This window comes from Podarcis melisellensis (genome assembly GCF_964234715.1).
Source record: "Podarcis melisellensis genome assembly, chromosome: 6".
NCBI lineage: Eukaryota > Metazoa > Chordata > Lepidosauria > Squamata > Lacertidae > Podarcis > Podarcis melisellensis.
The window spans coordinates 95,939,305-95,959,684 of record NC_138538.1 but is presented as its reverse complement, the minus strand read 5'-3'; the positions used below and the strand labels follow the sequence as shown (position 1 = coordinate 95,959,684).

Here is a 20,380-nt window from a genome sequence, read left to right as displayed (position 1 = left end):
AGGCCCCATTAGCTAAAGTGGTGCTTCAGGTTAAGAACAGACCTCCGTAACGAATAAAGTACTTAACCTGAGGTACCGCTGTACTCCTGGGTAATTGTTTAGGCTTCTGCTTCATTGCTTGCTTAGCCTGGCAGTCCTACACAACAGGCACAACAGCTGACTAACAAGAACCAGACAGGCCTGTACCACTTGCCTTACCAAAAAAAGCTACAAATTCCCTGTGTGTGTGTGTCAAGCACCCAGCACACCACACAACAACTGGGTGTTATGCTTGGTAGGTTACAATTTGTGCAGGCCTGAATCTGTGGACAAGAGCTTTTGTGATTGTCATCAGATTTCAGCTAAGAAAAGATAAGCATTTCAGCTCCCTTTTCATCTCTGCGCAAACAGCTTCCCTGCGGCCAGTAAAATAATAAAACTGTTTTCTTTTCTCTCCCACCCAGTAAATGAGAAGTAGAGGCTGAGACACAATAAATAATCGGGTTAGTTTCATTTAAATAAATTTATTTTTTAAATAAAAGGCTTGTTGGGTTGGGTGCTTTTTTTGTTTTTTGTTTTGCATGTGTGCATAAAGTGTGCAATATAAGGGCAATCTCGGAATGCATATACAAAAACAAGGCACAGGACAAGTATTGATGAAAGAAAGGCAGTTAGTTGCACCACTGCCTAAGCAGGTGGACTTCCTAGGAGTATCTAAACATATACCAGCAATTGCCTGGACAGGGCAATTAGCATTCCATCTATAGACAACCTGAAATGTTGGCCCAAGTTGAAATTTCTCCCAAATTCCTAGATATGCTGATGGGTATGAGGCCCTCATAGAAACAAGTCTCATAGCTCTACCCCATTCACGTTTACACAGAAGCAAGTCCCACCGTATCAAAGGGGCTTGCTCCTAGGTAAGTACACACAGGGCAAACAGTCAGTAACTCCAGGGAGTTAGATATGGGCTTGAGTGAGGCTTTGATCTGCTGTGTGGAACCTGGGGAAAAACTCTGTCCAGGATCGGAGAGGAAAGGAAGCTTTGGGATGAAGACGGAAATGGAGACACCACTTCTATAGCTGAGGAAGAAAAAAAGAAAAAGGGAGGGACGGAGGCGCTGAACCTCACTGCCTAGAAATCCTGCTCAAGGCCCCCTCCCCAAGATTTAACCAGACTCGTGAGACTGTGGGCTAGAAACCTAGAACCCGTTGAGGAGTTGAGATTCTTGGTTATATGGAATTCTGTGGCAACAATAGGGAGTACACAAAGCCCTAATTATAGCCTTTTGGGCAGATATTGTGGTGGATTTGTGAAATCTGGCATCAGGGTTAGGAGACTCTTGTCATTTGTCAGGGCGAAGGTGCATGCAATTCCACATCCATTTCCAACAGTGAAGAAGCAAGGTGCTTCCAGGAAGCCCACAGGTAGGGTGTTAAGGTCGCTGCCTTCTCTCATTATCTGTCTCCCGGCGTGTGGTACAAAGACTTACACTCCCTCGAAACCTAGAGGATCCCTTAGGCCACTGTTTCTCAAACCTGGGTCCCCACTGTTGTTGGACTACAACTATTATCTCTGACCACTGGCCCTGCTGGCTAGGGATGCTGGGAGTTGTAGTGCAACAACAGTAGGGACCCAATTTGAGAAACTGAGGGTGAAAGCCACTGATGGCCTTGTCCCACTCCACTAATCCCCTCTTAAAGCCATCTAGGCCAGTGCCCATATAAAACCTTTCGAAGAAGTCCTCTGTCCCTGTGGGTATGCATATGGTGACAGCGCTGGTTTGTAAGTACATGTGGTAGTTTGTCAGGGCATAGTTTGCTAGTGCCAGTCCAAGGCTTGTTTAAGAGTCACAGATACCTGTCCCTTAATAGCTAAAAGAGCTGGCAAGTCTGTTCAAGCAAGTTGTTATGTACACGTTGGACTAGTATGTCTGCTGGCATGGCTGTTAGCTCACGCCACCTGTTTGTGATCGTCAGTGTGCATGTAAATGTGTGCCCAACTGAAGACTCCCCAGATCATCCCGGTGATGGGCCAAGATAGCTTCTTCAATCCAAACACCTTTATAAAAAGGAAAAGGGAGGAAACAGCTGAAGGTCAGTGCTTAAAGGGGAGGGACCCAGCATGATCTGTCCTCAGTCCTAGGCTATGTGGCCCAAAGTGCAATGTGAGACATTTAACAGAAGGGTGTGTGTGTGTGTGTGTGTGTGTGAACACACACAAGCTCCTGTCCACCCCTCCCTTTCTCTAGGCCAGCAGCGATGGCCTCTTTTCCAGCATGAGCGCTTTGGGCTGTGCAGAAATCCACAGGTCCTCTTCCTTCTTTCTCCTCCTCATCTTCTTTCTTCTCTTCTCACTCGTGCTATAGCTACCGCTGTCCTTCCTCCGACCACCACAGAAACAGCAGTGGCAACAGACAAAGATGCCGACCAGGAGCACGAGGGTGGGGAGCCCCAGAAGCACAGCCAGGCAGACGGTGTTGTAGACCCCCTCCTGGTGTTTGGAGAGGATGAAAGTCCAGATCGAGTGGAAAAACTGACTGATCTGCTCCATGGCTGGAGGAAGGGCGGGTGGGATGTTAGATCACTCCCCTTGCCTGCTGGGTCTCTGTCTGCTGCCCAGAGCACATGGGTCTCGTGTGCAAATTCCTCTCACCAGCTCCTGCGCAGGTGGGAAATGAAAGGTAAAGCAAGGCTGCCATTGGGTATCCCCTTCAGATATTAGCCAAAGACCTCTGCTGGTAAGGCTATTATGACACTCCACAGCTTTAATAGAGTCAAGGTGGCATATATGGCTCTCCCACTTCCATTTTATTCTCACAACAACCCTGTGAGGTAGGTTGGCTGGGAGACAAGTGAATGACTCAAAATCACCCAGTGGAGCCTTCAGATGTTGGACTCCCATTAACCCTTGACCCATAACTAGGGAGGGCGGGAGCTGTAGCTGAATGACATCTGGGGGGTGGGGGAGGTTTAAAGCAGGCATTTCGTACAGGCCAGTAACTCAAGATTTGTATAAGCTAGTGCTGGGGCTGAACTTTGGAACTGGCAGAAGCCTGGCCTAAACAAGAGGGATGACACTCCCTCCCCCTTTCCTTTTGCTTTTCAAAAGTAGGAGCCAAATTTCAGGAGGTGGGGGGGGAGGTGAGGGGAGTCCCCCCTTCAAATAATCTGGAATGGCACTATGCTATTGTCCAAGCAACAGCTGGGGTGGGAAAATGGCAACTGCCATTGGAGATAGCTATGCCCCACTGTCAATGTCCCAACAATATCACAACAGCTCTTGTGATGTGACATTTAAAAAAAGGCATTTGGAAGCAGCAGGAGTACAGACAGGTTTCACCTCCTCTCACAAAAGGTGAAATGCCACCTGCTTTTCATTATTATTTTATTGTTCATTCCAGTTCTATACTGCTTTATATTTTTAGGGGGGAGGAATAACAAAGCCGTTTAGAGCTTACATTAAAATGTTAAATAAAACATTGCAGAAGAAAATAAAATGTAAAAGATAAAAATAATAGTCTGTGAATGATGCCACAAAATGGGGGTGGCGATTTACCACATGTAGGTATAACTGTAGTCAACCCCCCCCCCCATTTTGAAACTAGCTTCTCACCCCTTTCAAATTCACCATGAATCAAACTGATGAATCAACTCCTGATTCAGGCAGGCAGTGTGACTTGTTTTGTTTTCAAAGGGCTGAATGGACTTTTTTCAGTTACATGTGTATTTGGCCCTCTCTCTTTTTCTCTTTCCCTTTCCCTTTAAAAGGCAGTATAAAATCCAAATACCTTGAGAAATTGCTTCAGGGAGGAGTGAAGGAGGGGTGCCAACAGAGGCTTCCAAGCCAATCAGCGCAGTGCGCAGGTGTCTCCTGCAGTGAACATACAGAACCAAGTTTGATCTAGGAGAGAAGATTGTACATTTAAGCAAAATCCGCAATGGGTGCTTCGTCAAAAAGTTCAGTGTTCAAATTATATACACCTGCGCTCCCACCTTCCCAGACTGATTCTGACTTGCTGTTGAAGGCTATCATGGGCCACACAGAGCCTGACAATGCTGTGAGGAACAGCCCTAGGGAAAAACAGCAGCAGGAGCAGCAACAGATGTCATCAGAGGATGTCAAGGGGGCAAATCTCTTTGGTATTTTATTTGCACTTCCTGTGACCCTTGGCTCAGCCTTAGTCACTTTCTCTTGGGCTTCCAGGGCTACTGTTGCCCCAGCTCTTATCATCAAAGCCTGTGCAGTTTTGCAACTTTTCATATGGCTCCTGTTTCTAAACACACGTCTGGTTTTTGCTATAGCCACAGCATATCAATGAATTTCTACAATGGAATAGGTCGTGAATAGATAGGTCTGATTCTCATCCCCAGTACAAACACTAGGCATGTGGGTGCTTTGGGTGCGGGGGGCTGTGTGTGTCATGGCTTTCTGTCTCCTCCCCCACTTCCTACCACAGATCACACTGCCAACATGTGGGGTTCTCTGAAAGGACTGTTAGCAGAGTTCATTCTGCAACTGCAACTGCAACTCACTTTCCTACTAACTTCTGTTCAGCACAAGTATTAGCTGGGGCTGCAGTAGCAAAGAGGGAGGGAGGAATTAGGCTGAGGTTACCAGACGTCCCCGTTTCCCGGGGACAGTCCCCGGATTTACAGATCAGTCCCCATACAAAATCCATTGAAGTTGAAAAGTGTCCCTGGATTCATTGACAAAAAATCTGGTAACCTTAAATTAGGCAGCTAGGTGCGTAGCATCCTCCTATTGAACAAATATTTTTTTATATAATCCTCTATTAGGTATAGCAAACCACACATTATCAAACAGACACCATATACAAATTGTGCAAAATACGAGCTCAGCATAATAAGGTTTATCCCGGTCAGATCTTTAACTCCAGAGAAAATCAATTTGCATAAATAATACAATACAATTGAACAAGTATCTAACACCCAATGAACTAGATCTGCTCATTTTCAACATTGATTTCACTTCATGAAACCTCTCCTGCCTAAAGCTTCCCAGTGGCAAAGTTTCTATGTTGCACTGGGGTTATAAGCTTGACCAGTTTTCTCTAGCTCCAACCTGGAGACATATGAAACACACAATTGTCTTGTTCAGACTTTTGGGGTGTCCACTGTGGTGGGTATGCATTTGGTAGTCCTGAGCTCATAGACTCGCCTCTTTTCCTATCTGATTCCAGCAGTAGGTATGTAAATACATGAACATTTGCACTATGGCAAGACTGCCTACACAACAATACCCTCAATGGAAGGCTAGTCTAAGATAGATAAATTTCAGTGCAAATTTCAGTGCAAATGTTTCTTGTGCCAAACAATTCAGAAACAACACCTGAGCAATATATCTAAAGTAAGTGTCGAACTTCTCAAAATGAAGCATCCACACCACCAGGATGCACCACACCATACAAGGCACATGAGCATCATGTCCAACCCAATGCTTTGTTTTGGTGTAAAGCAGTCAAGCACAGCCAATACACAAATGGGTAAATAAGCGGAGTTTCCACTATTTTTGTTTTAAGCAGTCACTGTTTTGGAGAGAGATGACCCTCTTGACTCTCCACTTCCTTTTTAAACTTTCCCCTAATTTTTAGATGTTTTCTTTAGAAGTCAAATGTGACCACGTGGGACTTCCTTGGCAGCTTAGCTTGGTGAAATCAGCACATTGCTGAACCTACTGTCTGGTTTTATACTGAACTTAAAATAGAACTTTAAAGAAACTGAAGCCTTAGCCAGTAAAGTTAATTCACACAAGACGTACTGAAGGTACACTCTTCTAGATGTCTACTTAGAACTAAGCCACACAGAGTTCAATAAAGCTTATTCCCAGGTAAGTATGCATAGAATTGCAGCCTAAAGTAACTTTTCCTGTTGCTAAGTTTGCTTGGGGCTCTTCTCAATTTAAAGGTGCTTTGGCCCTTTTAAAATTAGCTTTAATTTGGGTTTCTCATTTAAGATTGAACTGCAGTCAATCAAACCTTAACTGTTATAGCATAGATAAACCACTGCAAGATAAATTGCTACAGAATTACCTCTATAGGAATCAGCTTCTGACTTTTGTTTGTGTCAGCTAAATAAAAACCTTCTCCTTGCAGAGATGATTAACTTGCCTGTCTGTTTTATTCCTCTATGCTTTCATTGCCTTCAGCTTGCTTGCTTTTATTATCTTAAAGCTGTGCCACAATGCAGAAGGCACATTCCAGGCTTGGAGTAGTAAGAGAAAAAGAGGAGCCGCAACACTGCAAAAGACCACACATAGTTGCGTAAAACGTGCATATGCTAATCTATCTGTATAGATGCAAATTTAAGAAATTGGTTACTATCATTTCAGCCAAAATATTGTTGCATGCCGCCCTAACCTCCAGGCAGTAAGAGATTCCAGGGGCTCCAGGCACTTACCCAGGGTTTGGTTTTCTCAGAATGAGAAACAGTAGAGACTGTGGTGCTTAGATTTATTTACATATCATATATGCAACCCAAGCCTTCAATGGAGGGGCTCACAGCGTTGACACCCCAAGAGGGTCTTGGGCTCAAGCCCTCTGGTTTTCATCTGCTCGAGGTGAGGCTTAATTGCTCAGCTACCATCACCTGGCCTGGGAGCGTGTGTGTCCCATGATCTACATCTGCAAAACAATCAATCCACAGCTGGGCCATCTCCAAGAATTGGAGCAGGAGTCAGCTTTGGAAGGCTTAATTGCACAAGGCCATCTCCAGCTCCTCAATTACAATTCTTCTGCATTTCCACTACAACAGTGTTTTAAGAACTTTGTTGAGGGGAAAACGAATACCCATTAAGCCTGTCTGTTGGGTTAAGAAATGCTGGTCATTTCTGAAGTTATGTGATCTGTGTGGCTTCTTTGTTGATGGAAAACAGGAAATATGCACACCAACAAACCATGCTTGTATGACTAATCTTCTACAAAGCTCTGTTAAGAAATTATATTATGTTGTATGACTGGTCTAGACTGTTAAGCAACTTAATTATATCTTTATATTGAATTGTACTGACTTTCATTTTAATGATTATAGTAATTTAGTTCTGGTACTACTTTTCTCCGGTATCATTTTTCTACTATTTTCTCCTATACCCCTCAAGTCTCAGTGGTTCTGGCCATTGGTTCCCTCAGGCCCTGTTGACACCAATGGGACTCAGGTTAGTCATGGGCCAGACCTAGATATTTTGGCACCTGAGGCAAATGACAAAATGGTGTTGGATAGAAGAGCTCAATATTCCCCCCACATCTGGCAACCAATGCGCCCCTTGGGTTTCCGATAGTACATGGGTAGAGGAGTTTAAAAAGCCCGGGACAAAAAATTCACGCCCTGTATTTAGCATAAACTCTGCAAGTGTATACTCCATTATGATTTTATATATATATATATATATATATATATATATATATATATATATATATATATGCATCAGAAGGCTTAGTTTGGTCAGAATCGAGCACACATTTGCAGAGTTAATGCTAAATACGGTACATTGCTTCCAGTAAATGAGCCAGCATAGAGGATTGTGAAAATTTGTGTCCTGGGAATTTTAGACTCATCTTTCCATCTGAAACCCAAGGGGCACATTTGTTGCCAGATGTGAAATACGTTGGCGTTATTTTCAGTTCCCCTACCCCACTCTGAAGATCTACATTAGGCACAAGAAGGGGCGAGAAGAACAAATATCTACATTGGGATCCTGCTGCCTGAAGCTGTTGCCTCAGCTTGCCTCATTGTGGGGCCGGCCCTGCTAATGCCCCATTGACAGCAACAGGATTTAGGCATAACTAAATTTCTGTTGCTTGGAGCCAACGTTTTCTTATTTCAATCCTTCTTACAGCAGCTTTAGTTGGTGGATTATACTGTATCACCAAACTAATCGACACCACATCAGCGTCAGCTGAGAGCCCAATTTATTTATTGGTTGGCTTTATAAGATGTTATCTCCCTGTTCTGCAATCTGATGTTACTTGAGGTCACGGAGAGCTGCATGAATATCTAAATGGACAAAGGGAGCCTCAGCACACCCTGCCAAGCCCCCACATGGCAGAGAGCCATGCGACTTGCCTGAGGATGCTCAGGAAGTTTCAGGCATAGCCAAGAACGGAACCCCATTCTCTCCTCAATGTCTTCTTTCCCTGAAGCACAACAGCCTCCTTCTCCTCTGACCTAAATAGACTCTTCAGCGCCATCGGAAGGTGTCAGCCCTCAAACACATGCACCCCAGCCCTTACTTCAGGTTTACGAGGCTTCCCTTTCTCTTGTCAACAGGGGACAGAGAATCATAGAACTTTAGAGTTCGAAGGGCACCTGAGGGTCACCTAGTCCAACCCCCTGGAATGCAGGAACGTGCAATTGTCCCATATGGGGACTGGACCTGCGACCTTGGTGTTATCATGGTCTAACCAGCTGAGCTACTGCAACTGTTGCTTGGAAGGGGAATTTTTCAAAAACCTTCCAAGAGAATATGAAGAACAATTCTGTTAGCTTTCCCTTCTGATTTCCCTTCAGTTAATGTTTAACTATCAAAGCACGGCAGTGCGTGACACCAGGGCCCATTTTAATATCAATCAACTATAAATATTAGATTGCAAAGAGCTGGTGAGGGGTACAATTCATAGTTTTAAAAAGGTAATGGTTGAACGCAGATCCTGGCTTAGTCTGAGCTTTATCCTTGTTCACTTCTTTAATTCTTTCATCTCTTCCATTCTGCTAGAAATAGTCTGATTTGCAGAATGCTGCTCAGATTTGGCCTAATTGCTGCAGCAATAAATAAAACAGAATAAAATGCATAGTTCTACGAAATCCCTACCATGTGCCTCTTCTTTCTTGATCTGCAGAACTGTACAGGCACAGCATGTTTGATGAGGAAAAAGAAACAGAAAAGGTAGGAGTGGCGCACAATTCTCACTGGGAATTTTTCAAAAGAGATGGTAGAAACTGGAAACTTGCAAGATGAAATTTCAGATCTAAAGGGGCACACAGAGCTTTTAATAGCCTCCTTGGCATCAAACTGTTTGCACAGAGAGAGAGAGCAGACTCAACAAGAAAGGGAGGAATTCCAGCGAACATATACAGTTTATATTACCAATCCTGCCAACATGTTCTAATAGCAAACATGGTGTTTCTTGTGCCAACTAGTGTGGCAGTGGAGTCGGATCATCATCAGACAAGGTGGAAGATTCTCCAAGTGTGCAGGAAATTATTATTTTGTAAAAGAGAGGAAGAGAAGGACAAGAGGAGACAATCTCACTAGACCTCCAAAAAGGGTGAACCCAAGCAGAGTGCTGTTGGTGGAAGAGAACGTCTGAAAGAGTTGAAAGCTCCTGAATGAAAACAAGGCTGTTATTGTTCCAAGCAGAGAAGCAAGAACAGCCTCCTGAACAACATAAAAAAGAAAAGGCAAGAGTATGCCTTCTGGCATTTATGATGCAAAAAAATAAGAAAGGAGAATTTCAGAATGTTCGTTATTGATTTTGCATGTACTCAGGAAAATAAAATAAAACGACACCACTTTTTTTTCCTCCCGGAAGAAATGCTTAATCCTTTAAGGTTTGCATTATTGTTGTTAATTATAGTAATATATTGATTTTTATCACATTTTCTTTCTATTGAAGTATACTAGCATTGTAGCAGGAGGAAGCCAAACCAACCAATCAACCAAAAGCCCTACCATCAAATGAGTTATTTAATAGAATCATAGAATTGGATGGGACCCCTAAGGGTCATCTAGTCCAGCCCCCTGCCATGCGGAATCTCAACAAAAGCATCCATGACAGATGGCTATCCATCCGGCCACTGCTTAAAAACCTCCAAGGAAGGTGAGTCCACCACCTTTGGAGGGAGTCAGTTCTACTGCTGAACAACTCTCACCTCTTCAGAATCCCCTTTCTTGTAACTTGAAGCCACGGGTTCGAGTCCTACCCTCCAGAGCAGGAGAAAACAAGCTTGCTCCATCTCCCATTTCATTTTTTTATGCTGCCTTTCCAAATGTGTATTGCAATGTCACCAGTGCTGCTGGTAAAACATTCCAGTACAGTGGTACCTCGGGTTAACATACACTTCAGGTTACAGACTCTGCTAACCCAGAAATAGTACCTCAGGTTAAGAACTTTGCTTCAGGATGAGAACAGAAATCGTGCAGCAGCGGCGCAGCAACAGCGGGAGGCCCCATGAGCTAAAGTGGTGCTTCAGGTTAAGAACAGTTTCAGGTTAAGAACGGACCTCCAGAACAAATTAAGTTCTTAACCCGAGGTACCACTGTAATTCAGAATCCCAAAATATTGGAAGAAATTTGGCAGGGGAGGGTTCCATAATTATCCATAGTATGAGCAACCCTAACCCTCTCGGCACCAAGGGTAACAATGCACACCTGTTAATTGATGGCACAGCAACCCAGCACACCTTTTCTGAAACTCTTAGTGAGTACCTACATAAGCACATAACTCAAAACAACTGTCCTTCCCTGACCACTTAACCGATGGAAAGGCTTAGGAGGAGGAATTAATTGCCCATTGTTCTAGTTACATATTTTATTCACTCATTCATTTATGCAAATTGTAACTTGTGCATGGAAAGTAAGGGGAAAGATGTTTCTGAAAATCAACAGATCACTTTAAACATCCAGTTTGCCTTTTTCTGTTTGAACTGCCAACTCTTTGGGATCAGGTTTCCTTACCACTTATCTGTAGAAGGATAGCAAATGCAGTGCCCTCCAGTTGCTTTGGACTACAATTCCCATCATTCCTGCCATACTGCCAGGGGCTGATGGGAGTTGGAGTTCAACATATCTACAGGATACAACTTTGGCTACCCTTGATTTTTAGAATTGTGTGGTGCATCGTGGCTCTATAAACCAACCTGCTCCAGACATGTATGCTAGCAAATGGTAGCTTTCGTCAGTCTGTTTCCAATTTCCTTTGCCTTCTAACCCTGAAAGCCTCTTTCATTTGTTTTTTGAGGGAGAGAGAATCAATCTATACAGTGTGCAACCCTCTGAATGGTTTTTAGCCGGGTGTGTTACAGGAAAAGGCGAAGGGCGTGCAGTGCTCTGAGAGTTTCCTCTTTTAACACTCCAGTCTGCGTGGCAGAGCACAGAAATACATCAAAGCTGCAGTCTTCACACTTTTTACTCCCAAGCCTTCTGTGGGTTGGTAGGCATGACTAGAGATTAATGGTGCAAGAGTTGCTAGGTCACATTACACCACACATGGAGAAACAAGGAGGAGATGGGGCACAGAAAGTGTGCGGGGAAAAATAAGTTCAAAATACATTGGGCTAATAAAATCTTTATTTTTGTGCACATTTAGAATGTTCTCTCTCTCCCCTTTTAATTATTTATATTTTTTATTTTCCTGTAATTGGTGCCTTCCCTTCTTTGGCTTCTTTGTATGCAAGATAAAGTTCGTGCAACCACCTGCAAGTCTTCATGCAATCTCTGTGTCAACAGGTTTAAAGGCTTCAGTGAAAACTGATAATATTTGCAGGGTTGTTTTTTTTTAACATAGTACATGCAAAAATAAAACACGAAAGTCTACCCCCTTTTCAAAATTGTACTGACAGCTATCCATAATAACGAGGGAATACCTTAAAAACATGAAGGCATGTTTCCAGTGAGTTGAAAATGGTTTGAAAGTGTAATTGCAGCTCATGGTACTCACACCTCTTACACTGTTGATTCTGGTAAACATGTTTTGTAGGTTTTAAATTTTTTACTTTCAAAATCCTGCAAAACCTGTTTGGTCAGTGGATAAGAAGATGTGTGTGTTCCCTGTGGAAAGCAAAATCTCTCTCAAGCCACTTTCTTTTACAAAACTCCTCCAGAGGTGCCTTTTTTCTCCATAGTTCCTTCACCAGCAGTTGGCAAATGTAAGTCTGACAGATAAAGCTTCCCCCACCATTTACATTCATGCTAGGAAAAGCTTCTTCTCCCGACAATACAATCCTATGCATGTCTACTCAGAAGTAAAGGTAAAGGGACCCCTGACCATTAGGTCCACTCGTGGCACACGCGCGCGCGCGCACACACACACACACACACACAAAAACAGAGCATTCCCATTGCATTCTCTTTAATCCTAAACATTAGGGAGCAAGCCCAGTGTAAAATCAAAGGGCTCATTTCTAAGTAAATATGCTCAAGGTCAAAGTGCAGAAAATAGAAAGTTTATCTGAGAAAAATTTAGGTAGGTAGCTGTGTTGGTCTGACGCAGTAGAATTTTTTTTTTTTTTTAAGTTTGTTCTGGGTACAGTATAAGCTTTCTGAAGTATCTGAAGAAGTGTGCATGCATACGGAAACTTATACCCAAAACAAACTTAGTTGGTCTCTAAGGTGCTACTGGACATTTTTTCAAAAAAAAAAATTACTGAGAAAAATTTAATAACTTTAACCACAGATGCTACTGCAGCAGACTTGAGTCTACTGCAGCATCTGAACTGGCTGCATACAGAAGTAGGAAGGACGAAGCCACACAGATTCATCATATAAATCACAGAAGGTTTTATTTCCACCCCCTTTATTCCAATCCCTGTATATATGCTCATGTTTCTTTAGTTTCTCAGACATTAAGAACAGGAAATGTATTTTTACGAAACCAAATGCTGAGATTCTCACCTAATCATTTGGATGATTGAGACAGAAGGCTTTCCTGCGAACCCTAGGCTTGTTCGGACAATTATTAAGAGCTCGTTGACAAGATGGGAGGCGAGCCTCCCTGAACGGCATCTTGTTTATCACTAATAAAGGTAAAGGTACCCCTGCCCATACGGGCCAGTCGTGTCCGACTCTAGGGTTGTGCGCCCATCTCACTCTAGAGGCCGGGGGTCAGCGCTGTCCGAAGACACTTCCGGGTCACGTGGCCAGCGTGACAAGCTGCATCTGGCGAGCCAGCGCAGCACACGGAAACACTGTTTACCTTCCCGCTAGTAAGCGGTCCCTATTTATCTACTTGCACCCGGGGGTGCTTTCGAACTGCTAGGTTGGCAGGCGCTGGGACCGAGCAACGGGAGCGCACCCCACAGCGGGGATTCGAACTGCCGACCTGATGATCGGCAAGTCCTAGGCGCTGAGGTTTTACCCACAGCGCCACCCGCGTCCCACATCACTAATAATCTTCCCCAACTGCAATAGGCAGCTACAGGTGAGTTGTGAATTTACTTCACAGGGGCAAACTGATGGTAAAACCGTGGAACAGGCCACGGAATTCCCAGTAACATGCAGCTGTCAATGTTTCCCTTTTTAAAAGGGAAATTCCCTTATTCTGAATAGGATTCCTTGCAAGAAAAGGGAAAGGTTGACAGCTATGATTTCATGGCACGTGTAAGTGGTTCCCTGATAGGCAGGTCAACGTGGAAAGGATTCTCTAGGTAAGGTAAGAAAAATGTGCCACAGAGCTACTAAGGAGAAACCATCACTCTTCGGACTCAGGGGTGACACTGACTTATCTCCATGTGAACCAAGATACAGGCAAAAGCCCTTTTTGAGCATCAACAGTGGCTTGGTCAAAATCCTTCTCAAAACCATCTGAGCTGCTCACGAGTGTTTCCTGCAGTGTCCGATTCCTCCATGGCTACTAATTCCAGCCTTTGAGTCCCTCGAGTTTCACTTTCATCCGTTTGTCTAGTTTTTATTTCCTTGGTAAAAAATTGTATGAAAATCTGAATCACAGGCACACACATTTTACAAAACAAAACTGAGAGGCAGAGTGTGTTGTGCTCACTGAATTTGCTTTCGCTTTTGTCCCTCACAGAATACACACAAACTGTGGTAATTTGACAGCCATTATTCAAGGCACCTTCTTTTCTGCCTATCATCTAATACCCTACAACAATTCACTGAATTAATAAAGACTTAAGCTGAAATCCTATAATCACTTACCTGGGAGTAAGCTCCATTTAACTCAATGGAACTCACTAAACGTATATAACATTGCACTGTAAGGGATGCAACTAAAGATGGATTTTGTAGGCAATGTAGCTCCCTTTGAAATGCAGAATTTCAGTGCAGTGCAGAGAATTTAAGGAGCAGTCACTTAGTGGTACTATTAAAGTTGGCTGTTGCACAGGACCCTGAGAGCTGGACCCTTTTTGTCCTACTCACGTGGCCAAGATTTGCATTTAACTTACTGGACATGCCTGATGGGTTTTGGTACTCCACCTTGGTGGATGCTGCAAGTCTCTTGAGACAGCCCCTCCGCACCCATCCTGCCAGGCCCTGTGGCTTGCCTTGCCCACCTGGGCCTCCTACCCTTAGCAGGTGTGCCTTCCCCCAATGTGACCACAGGAACATGCAAAAGAGAGGTTTTCTAAATGCACCATTGCTCCCAAGTCAACTATCTGAGGGGCGGGGGCGTTAAAGGCAAGTGCAGAGGCCAGAGAAAATCACTAAACTAACCCCCAGGATCTGTACAACCCACCCCTTTTAAAAGATTTGGAAATTAAAGAAACTTTTTGGCAAGCATGCTTCTAATTCCTGAGGACAGACAACAACATTCTTCAGCAGAGCTCTTTGCTCTGACCCCTGTTCTAAACTCCAGGGAGAAATGTGACAGTGTTCATAAACAACATGGTGAAGCTCTGACAAGTACTTGGCCGCTCAGAGAATCCAGTTTTTGGCTCCTTCCCCTTTCCCTCTGGCTCAGGCTCCGCAGCAGGGCCTTCTGATGCCCCCCATCCTCTGCCTTAGGAGGGCTCCTGCTTAGAGAGGCATACAGCGAGGGGGGAAAGTATTTGATCCCCTGCTAAATTTGCCCGTTTGCCCTCTGACAAAGAAATGACCAGTCCATAATTGTAATGGTAGGTTTATTGTAGCTGTGAGAGACAGAATAGCAACAGGAAAAAACCCCGGAAGCCCAGAAGACAAAAGTCAGAGATTGATGTGCATTACAATGAGTGAAATAAGTATTTGATCCCCTATGAACCAGCCAGATGTCAGGCTACCTGGTATCTTCACTGTATGTAAGGAGCTGAGATTAGAAACACCTGCTGTAAGGGAGAGGTCTTACCTGTAATCCCAGCTCATTACAGTACCTGTACAAAAGACACCTGTCAACAGAAGCAATCAATCCAGCAGATTCCAAAGCAGCCACCATGACCAAGACCAAAGAGCTGTCCAAGGATGTCAGGGACAAGATTGTAGACCTGCACAAGGCTGGACTGGGCTACAAGACTATTGCCAAGCAGCTTGGTGAGAAGGTGACAACAGCTGGTGCAATAATTCGCAAATGGAAGAAACACAAAATAACTGTCAACCTCTCTTGATCTGGGGCTCCATGCAAGAATTAGTCTCATGGAGTTGCAATGATCAGGAGAACCGTGATGAAGCAGCTGAGAACTTGTTGATGATCTCAGGGAAGCTGAGACTACAATCACCATGAAAACAGTTGGTAACACGCTACGCTGTTGAGGACTGAGATCTTGCAGAGCCCGCAAGGTCCCCTTGCTCAAGACAGCACATGTACAGGCCCGTCTGCACTTTGTCAATGCACATCTGAATGACCCAGAGGAGAACTGGGTGAAAGTGTTGTGGTCAGATGAGACCAAAATCGAGCTCTTTGGCATCAACTCAACTTGCCGCGTTTGGAGGAGGAATGCTGTCTACAACCACAAGAACACCACCTCCACTGTCCAACATGGAGGGGGACATATTATGCTTTGGGGGTGTTTTTCTGCTATGGGGACAGGACACCTTCACCGCAACGAAGGGACGATGGACGGGACCATGTATCGTCAAATCTTGGGTGAGCACCTCCTTCCCTCAGCCAGGGCATTGAAAATGGGTCGAGGATGGGTATTCCAGCACGACAATGACCCAAAACACACAGCCAAGGCAACAAAGGAGTGGCTCAAGAAGAAGCACATTAAGGTCCTGGAGTGGCCTAGCCAGTCTCCAGACCCTAATCCCATTAAAATTCTGTGGAGGGAGCTGAAGGTTCGGTTCGAGTAGCTACACATCAGCCTTGAAATCTTACTGACTTGGAGAGGATCTGCAAAGAGGAGAGGGACAAAATACCTCCTGAGATGTGTACTAAGTCATCTTTTGCAAAGGGATCAAATACTTATTTCATTCATTATAATGCACATCAATCTCTGACTTTTGTCTTCTGGGTTTCTGGGGGTTTTCCTGTTGTTATTCTGCCTCTCACAGCTACAATAAACCTACCTTTACAATTATGGGCTGGTCATTTCTTCGTCAGAGGGCAAACGGGCAAATTTAGCAGGGGATCAAATACTTCCCCCCCCTCCCTGTACATATAAATCTGGAACCCACCACAAGTGTTCCAGGGGGCCCAGGCTAGTCACAATGATCACCCCCTACCCCCGAGCAAGAGCTGAAGAGCCAACAATATTGTCTGACAAAGGCAAAACAAAGGCAAGGGACCTTTTGGCCCCCTCCCCTGTTAGTGTGAAAAGCACCCTTTCTTGAAGCACCTCAGGGCCAAACTACACAGGACGTTTGTTATCCATGAGTGCAACTCCCAGTGTTGCACCTGCAAGTTCCTGAATTGCTTGGAGGTAGTGCACCTGCTCTACCTGTCCCAATCAAACACCCGCCCCTTCATGAAGCTGTTCTTAGCTCCACCAGTGGGTATAGGGCACCTGCATTTTGTCTGTCTTTCCCCCTCTACTGAAGCTACTAGCAACTTCAGAAGTTCGCAAATGGATGGCTGCAGGACGATACTATTTCCATAGGGACGCGGGTGGCGCTGTGGGTAAAACCTCAGTGCCTAGGACTTGCCGATCGCATGGTCGGCGGTTCGAATCCCCGCGGTGGGGTGCGCTCCTGTCGTTCAGTCCCAGCACCTGCCAACCTAGCAGTTCGAAAGCACCCCCGGGTGCAAGTAGATAAATAGGGACCACTTACCAGCGGGAAGGTAAACGGTGTTCCGTGTGCTGCGCTAGCTCGCCAGATGCAGCTCGTCACGCTGGCCACGTGACCCGGAAGTGTCTGCGGACAGCGCTGGCTCCTGGCCTATAGAGTGAGATGGGCGTACAACCCTAGAGTCTGGCAAGACTGGCCTGGACGGGCAGGGGTACCTTTACCTTTACCTTTACTATTTCCATCAGGAAAATTATGCAAGGGAAAAGGTGGCTGCCCCAACCAAAATCAGACCTGCTTCTGATTTCAGAATAGATATCCGAAGAGGAAGCCACAGATTCCTTGTGTCACTCACATGCACCTTGGCTGCCAGTTGCTCAATATCATTCACTGCACCTTAGCTGAACGACAGGTGCCCAGTAAGGGAAGCTCTGCCAAACTGGCCTCCATTGCTGTTCACACTGGATAGGGAGGGGTTAAAGAGCCTCTGGCTTGTGTCTCAGCTTGGGAGAAATTGGCCTAATGTGCCTATAGATTGCAGGTGAGTAATAAAAGAGACAACCTCTGGGATCCAGACTTGGCCCCAGTGACTTCCAGTCGCCCATCCCTATGGTTAAGTCATGCGTTTCTTCATTTCTTGCACTGTTCCTGTGCCAAAGTGTGAGCGAATACGGAGGTATGCAAGTTTTGGGCATGTTGGGGATGAATAACCTATCTGAGCACCAGTGGTGGAACAGTAAGAGCTGTTCGACAGTGGAATTTGCTGCCAAGGAGTGTGGTGGAGTCTCCTTCTTTGGAGGTCTTTAAGCAGAGGCTTGACAACCATATGTCAGGAGTGCTCTGATGGTGTTTCCTGCTTGGCAGGGGGTTGGACTCGATGGCCCTTGTGGTCTCTTCCAACTCTATGATTCTATGAGCACCAGCGGTGGAAAAGCAGTGTGGAATTCTAGGAAGCCAATGCAACTGAAATATGTGTCATTTTTAGTGTCGGTCTGGGGTAACCAACACGGGGCACTCCCTATGTTATTGGACTACAACTTCCATCGGCCATGACCCTCAGTTGTGCTGGCTGAGGTTGATAGGGACGGCGTCCACAGCTTGAGGAGGGCACCACGTTGCCTACCCTTGTTCTATATGGACTTTGGCAAACTTGCCATTAACTCCACCTATGCCAGGTCACACACTCAGCATCAGCAAACTAGAATGACCACCATCCCATTCACATTTTTTCTTTTTCTTTTCTTTTCCCCACCCATTCACAATTGCTCAGCTGCTAGTGAAGTCTGGTGCTTTTTGTTTTACGAACACACCACAGCAAGAGCATCATCTACCTTCCACAACAACATTTTCCCTTGTGAAAAATTCTGGGCCATCATGCTCACTATTTGAAACCCCGGCATTAAAGCCTGTGGCCACCTTCTTATTGCGGGAGAGAACAAGGCCCATAACCTCTTTTTCATTATACAGTGGTACCTCGGGTTACATATGCTTCAGGTTACATACACTTCAGGTTACAGACTCCGCTAACCCAGAAATAGTACCTCAGGTTAAGAACTTTGCTTCAGGATAAGAACAGAAATTCTGCTCCGGCGGCGCAGCAGCAGCGGGAGGCCCCCATTAGCTAAAGTGGTGCTTCAGGTTAAGAACAGTTTCAGGTTAAGAACGGACCTCCGGAACGAATTAAGTACTTAACCCGAGGTACCACTGTATATGTTTACAGGTAAAATATGGTGGTGGTTTTTTTTAAAAAAAGATAAATATCTGGGTTACTTTCCGTTTACATCTCTGTGTTAAAACAGCCTCACAGGACATATGTAATCCTGCCTGCCCTATAGCACTACGAGTCCCACTTCCCCAAAATGATGCCCAGCAAAACACTTTCCTTCTTTAAAAAAGCGCTGTTCTCACTCCAGCAGTGACACTACAGTCTCCCAGCTGAACAGATTCCACATTGTCTCAGGGCTCCAGCAAGAGAACTGGGCGACTCTTACGAGTTGTTTGTGGGGCTGGCACTGCCTGGCTAAGCAGACTTGGGCACGTCGTTTTGCCTTGTGCACCCCATTTTCTCCCCCACAAGACATATAATCCGGAGAGTCCTTCCTACCTGCCCTCCCTGGACGAGTCTCCGGCTCTTCTCAGTATTTCTGGAAGTGTGGTCTTGCCCAGGGCCAGATCAAAACCAGGCAGAAGCCCAGGGGCGGAGATGAAGGACCCCGCCTCCCTCCCGCCTCCCCCCGGGCCCGGCGTCAGGGGCGCGCCGCCTCGCAACACGCGGCTTCCGCGAGGCTAACAGTTGCGGGTGGAAGGATGAAGCCCGGAGTTTTTCCGATCCCGTCTTCAAGCCAAGTCCGGAGAAGGGCTCTTTTGTCTGCCCCGGGTCCGCGGCCCGTCCGCGGCCGCTCCGGAGCCCCCCAGGTCGGGGCTGGGGAACCGCCGAACCGGGAATCGGGATCTACTTGGGGAGGGAGGGAGCAGGCGAGAGCCGGACCCCGAACCGACGGCAGGCTTGAAAGCAGCTCCGGCTGGTCCCGAGGGTTTGGCTCCCCGTCCGGGTCTCGCAACGCGCGCAAAGCCCCACTTGGCGCAAGGCGACGCGTCTCCAAGGAAGGGCCGGGAGCGCCGAAACGGCGGGGCAGCGGATGCGAGGCTGGGCGGCGGGGTGGGCAGAAGGCGCCGAGGCTGCTTAGCCGAGTCCGGGTCGGGCTGGATTCTGGTGGGCAGGCAATAAAAGCAGCGCGGCCGCTCCAACTTACCGGCTGCTCCTCCATCCACCGGGCGCCTCAGAAGTTTCCGAGCTGCCGACGAAAGCAAAACAAGAAGCCGCCCGGCCGGAGGGGGCCGTGCCTGCCTCTTCCTTCCCGCCGGCTGTCAGCCTCCCTCCCTCGCCCTCCCCGCCCCGCGCCTCCTCGGCTGCACCTGGGCGGGAGCGCCGCTTTCTCTGGCGCTTTCCCCTCCCTTCGGCGCCGGACGGCCCCCCACTCGCGGCCCAAACAGGCCGGGGAGACGCCGGGCAGGCGGTCGTCGGGAGCCCAGATGCTTCCACCTTCACCGGGGATTGCTGTGCGTCCCCTGCTCGAAAAGTACGTTGCTTTTTGCCCACTCTGGAAGAATGGCAGACGAAGGTGATTGACTACATGGGACTGGCTGAGATGACTGGCAGAATCCGTGACCAAGGAAAAGAGACGGTGGAGGAAGATTGGAAGAAGTTTAAAGTTTATCTTAAGAATGATTATAAAATTAATGAGTGCTAAAATGTCGAGGTTAAGAAAAAAGAGGATTACAGCTGTAAGTGATAAATTAAGTGAGGATTTGCTGAAAGAAATTTGGAAATAGGGATGCAGAAAGGAGCGGTATGGGGAAGTCGGAGAAGCAATATTTATGAAAAGAAGGTTGTGAAATTATATCTGTGTGTGTTTATGTGTTTGTTTGTCTTTGTATAGTGTATTGTATTGTGCTTAATATGTGTTGGAAAATCAATAAAAATATTATTAAAAAAAGAAAAAGAAAAGTATGTTGCTTTTTGGTCCAGGAACTTTCACCCTACTCGCCTCAGGGCTCAGATTATGGCGG

General features: G+C 46.0%; 1 protein-coding gene and 1 long non-coding RNA gene across 7 annotated transcripts; both read right to left on the bottom strand.

Moving 5' to 3' along the window:
• Positions 1-487: 487 nt before the first annotated feature.
• Positions 488-19,710, bottom strand: KIAA0040. 6 transcript variants are annotated; one of them, XM_081915224.1, is made up of 4 exons: positions 19,564-19,689; positions 6,400-6,593; positions 3,771-3,883; positions 488-2,641 (listed from the first exon to the last, which is right to left on the bottom strand). In XM_081915224.1, the coding sequence occupies exon 4, from the start codon at positions 2,531-2,533 to the stop codon at positions 2,228-2,230; it is 306 nt and encodes a 101-aa protein (XP_081771350.1). In that variant the 5' UTR covers positions 2,534-2,641; positions 3,771-3,883; positions 6,400-6,593; positions 19,564-19,689; the 3' UTR covers positions 488-2,227. The 6 variants fall into 6 exon arrangements, with proteins under 6 accessions (XP_081771350.1, XP_081771351.1, XP_081771352.1 ...); XM_081915225.1 differs by having other exon boundaries at positions 19,560-19,685; XM_081915226.1 differs by lacking the exon at positions 19,564-19,689 and adding an exon at positions 18,915-18,975.
• On the bottom strand, positions 14,777-16,235 carry LOC309371343. Its single transcript, XR_014169065.1, has 2 exons — positions 15,814-16,235; positions 14,777-15,147 (listed from the first exon to the last, which is right to left on the bottom strand). It is a non-coding gene; the product is annotated as an uncharacterized lncRNA (long non-coding RNA).
• Positions 19,711-20,380: the final 670 nt, after the last annotated feature.

Coding starts and splice junctions, on each gene's coding strand:
- KIAA0040 (XM_081915223.1), bottom strand. CDS start 2,533: ATGGAGCAGATCAGTCAGTTTTTCCACTCGATCTGGACTTTCATCCTC.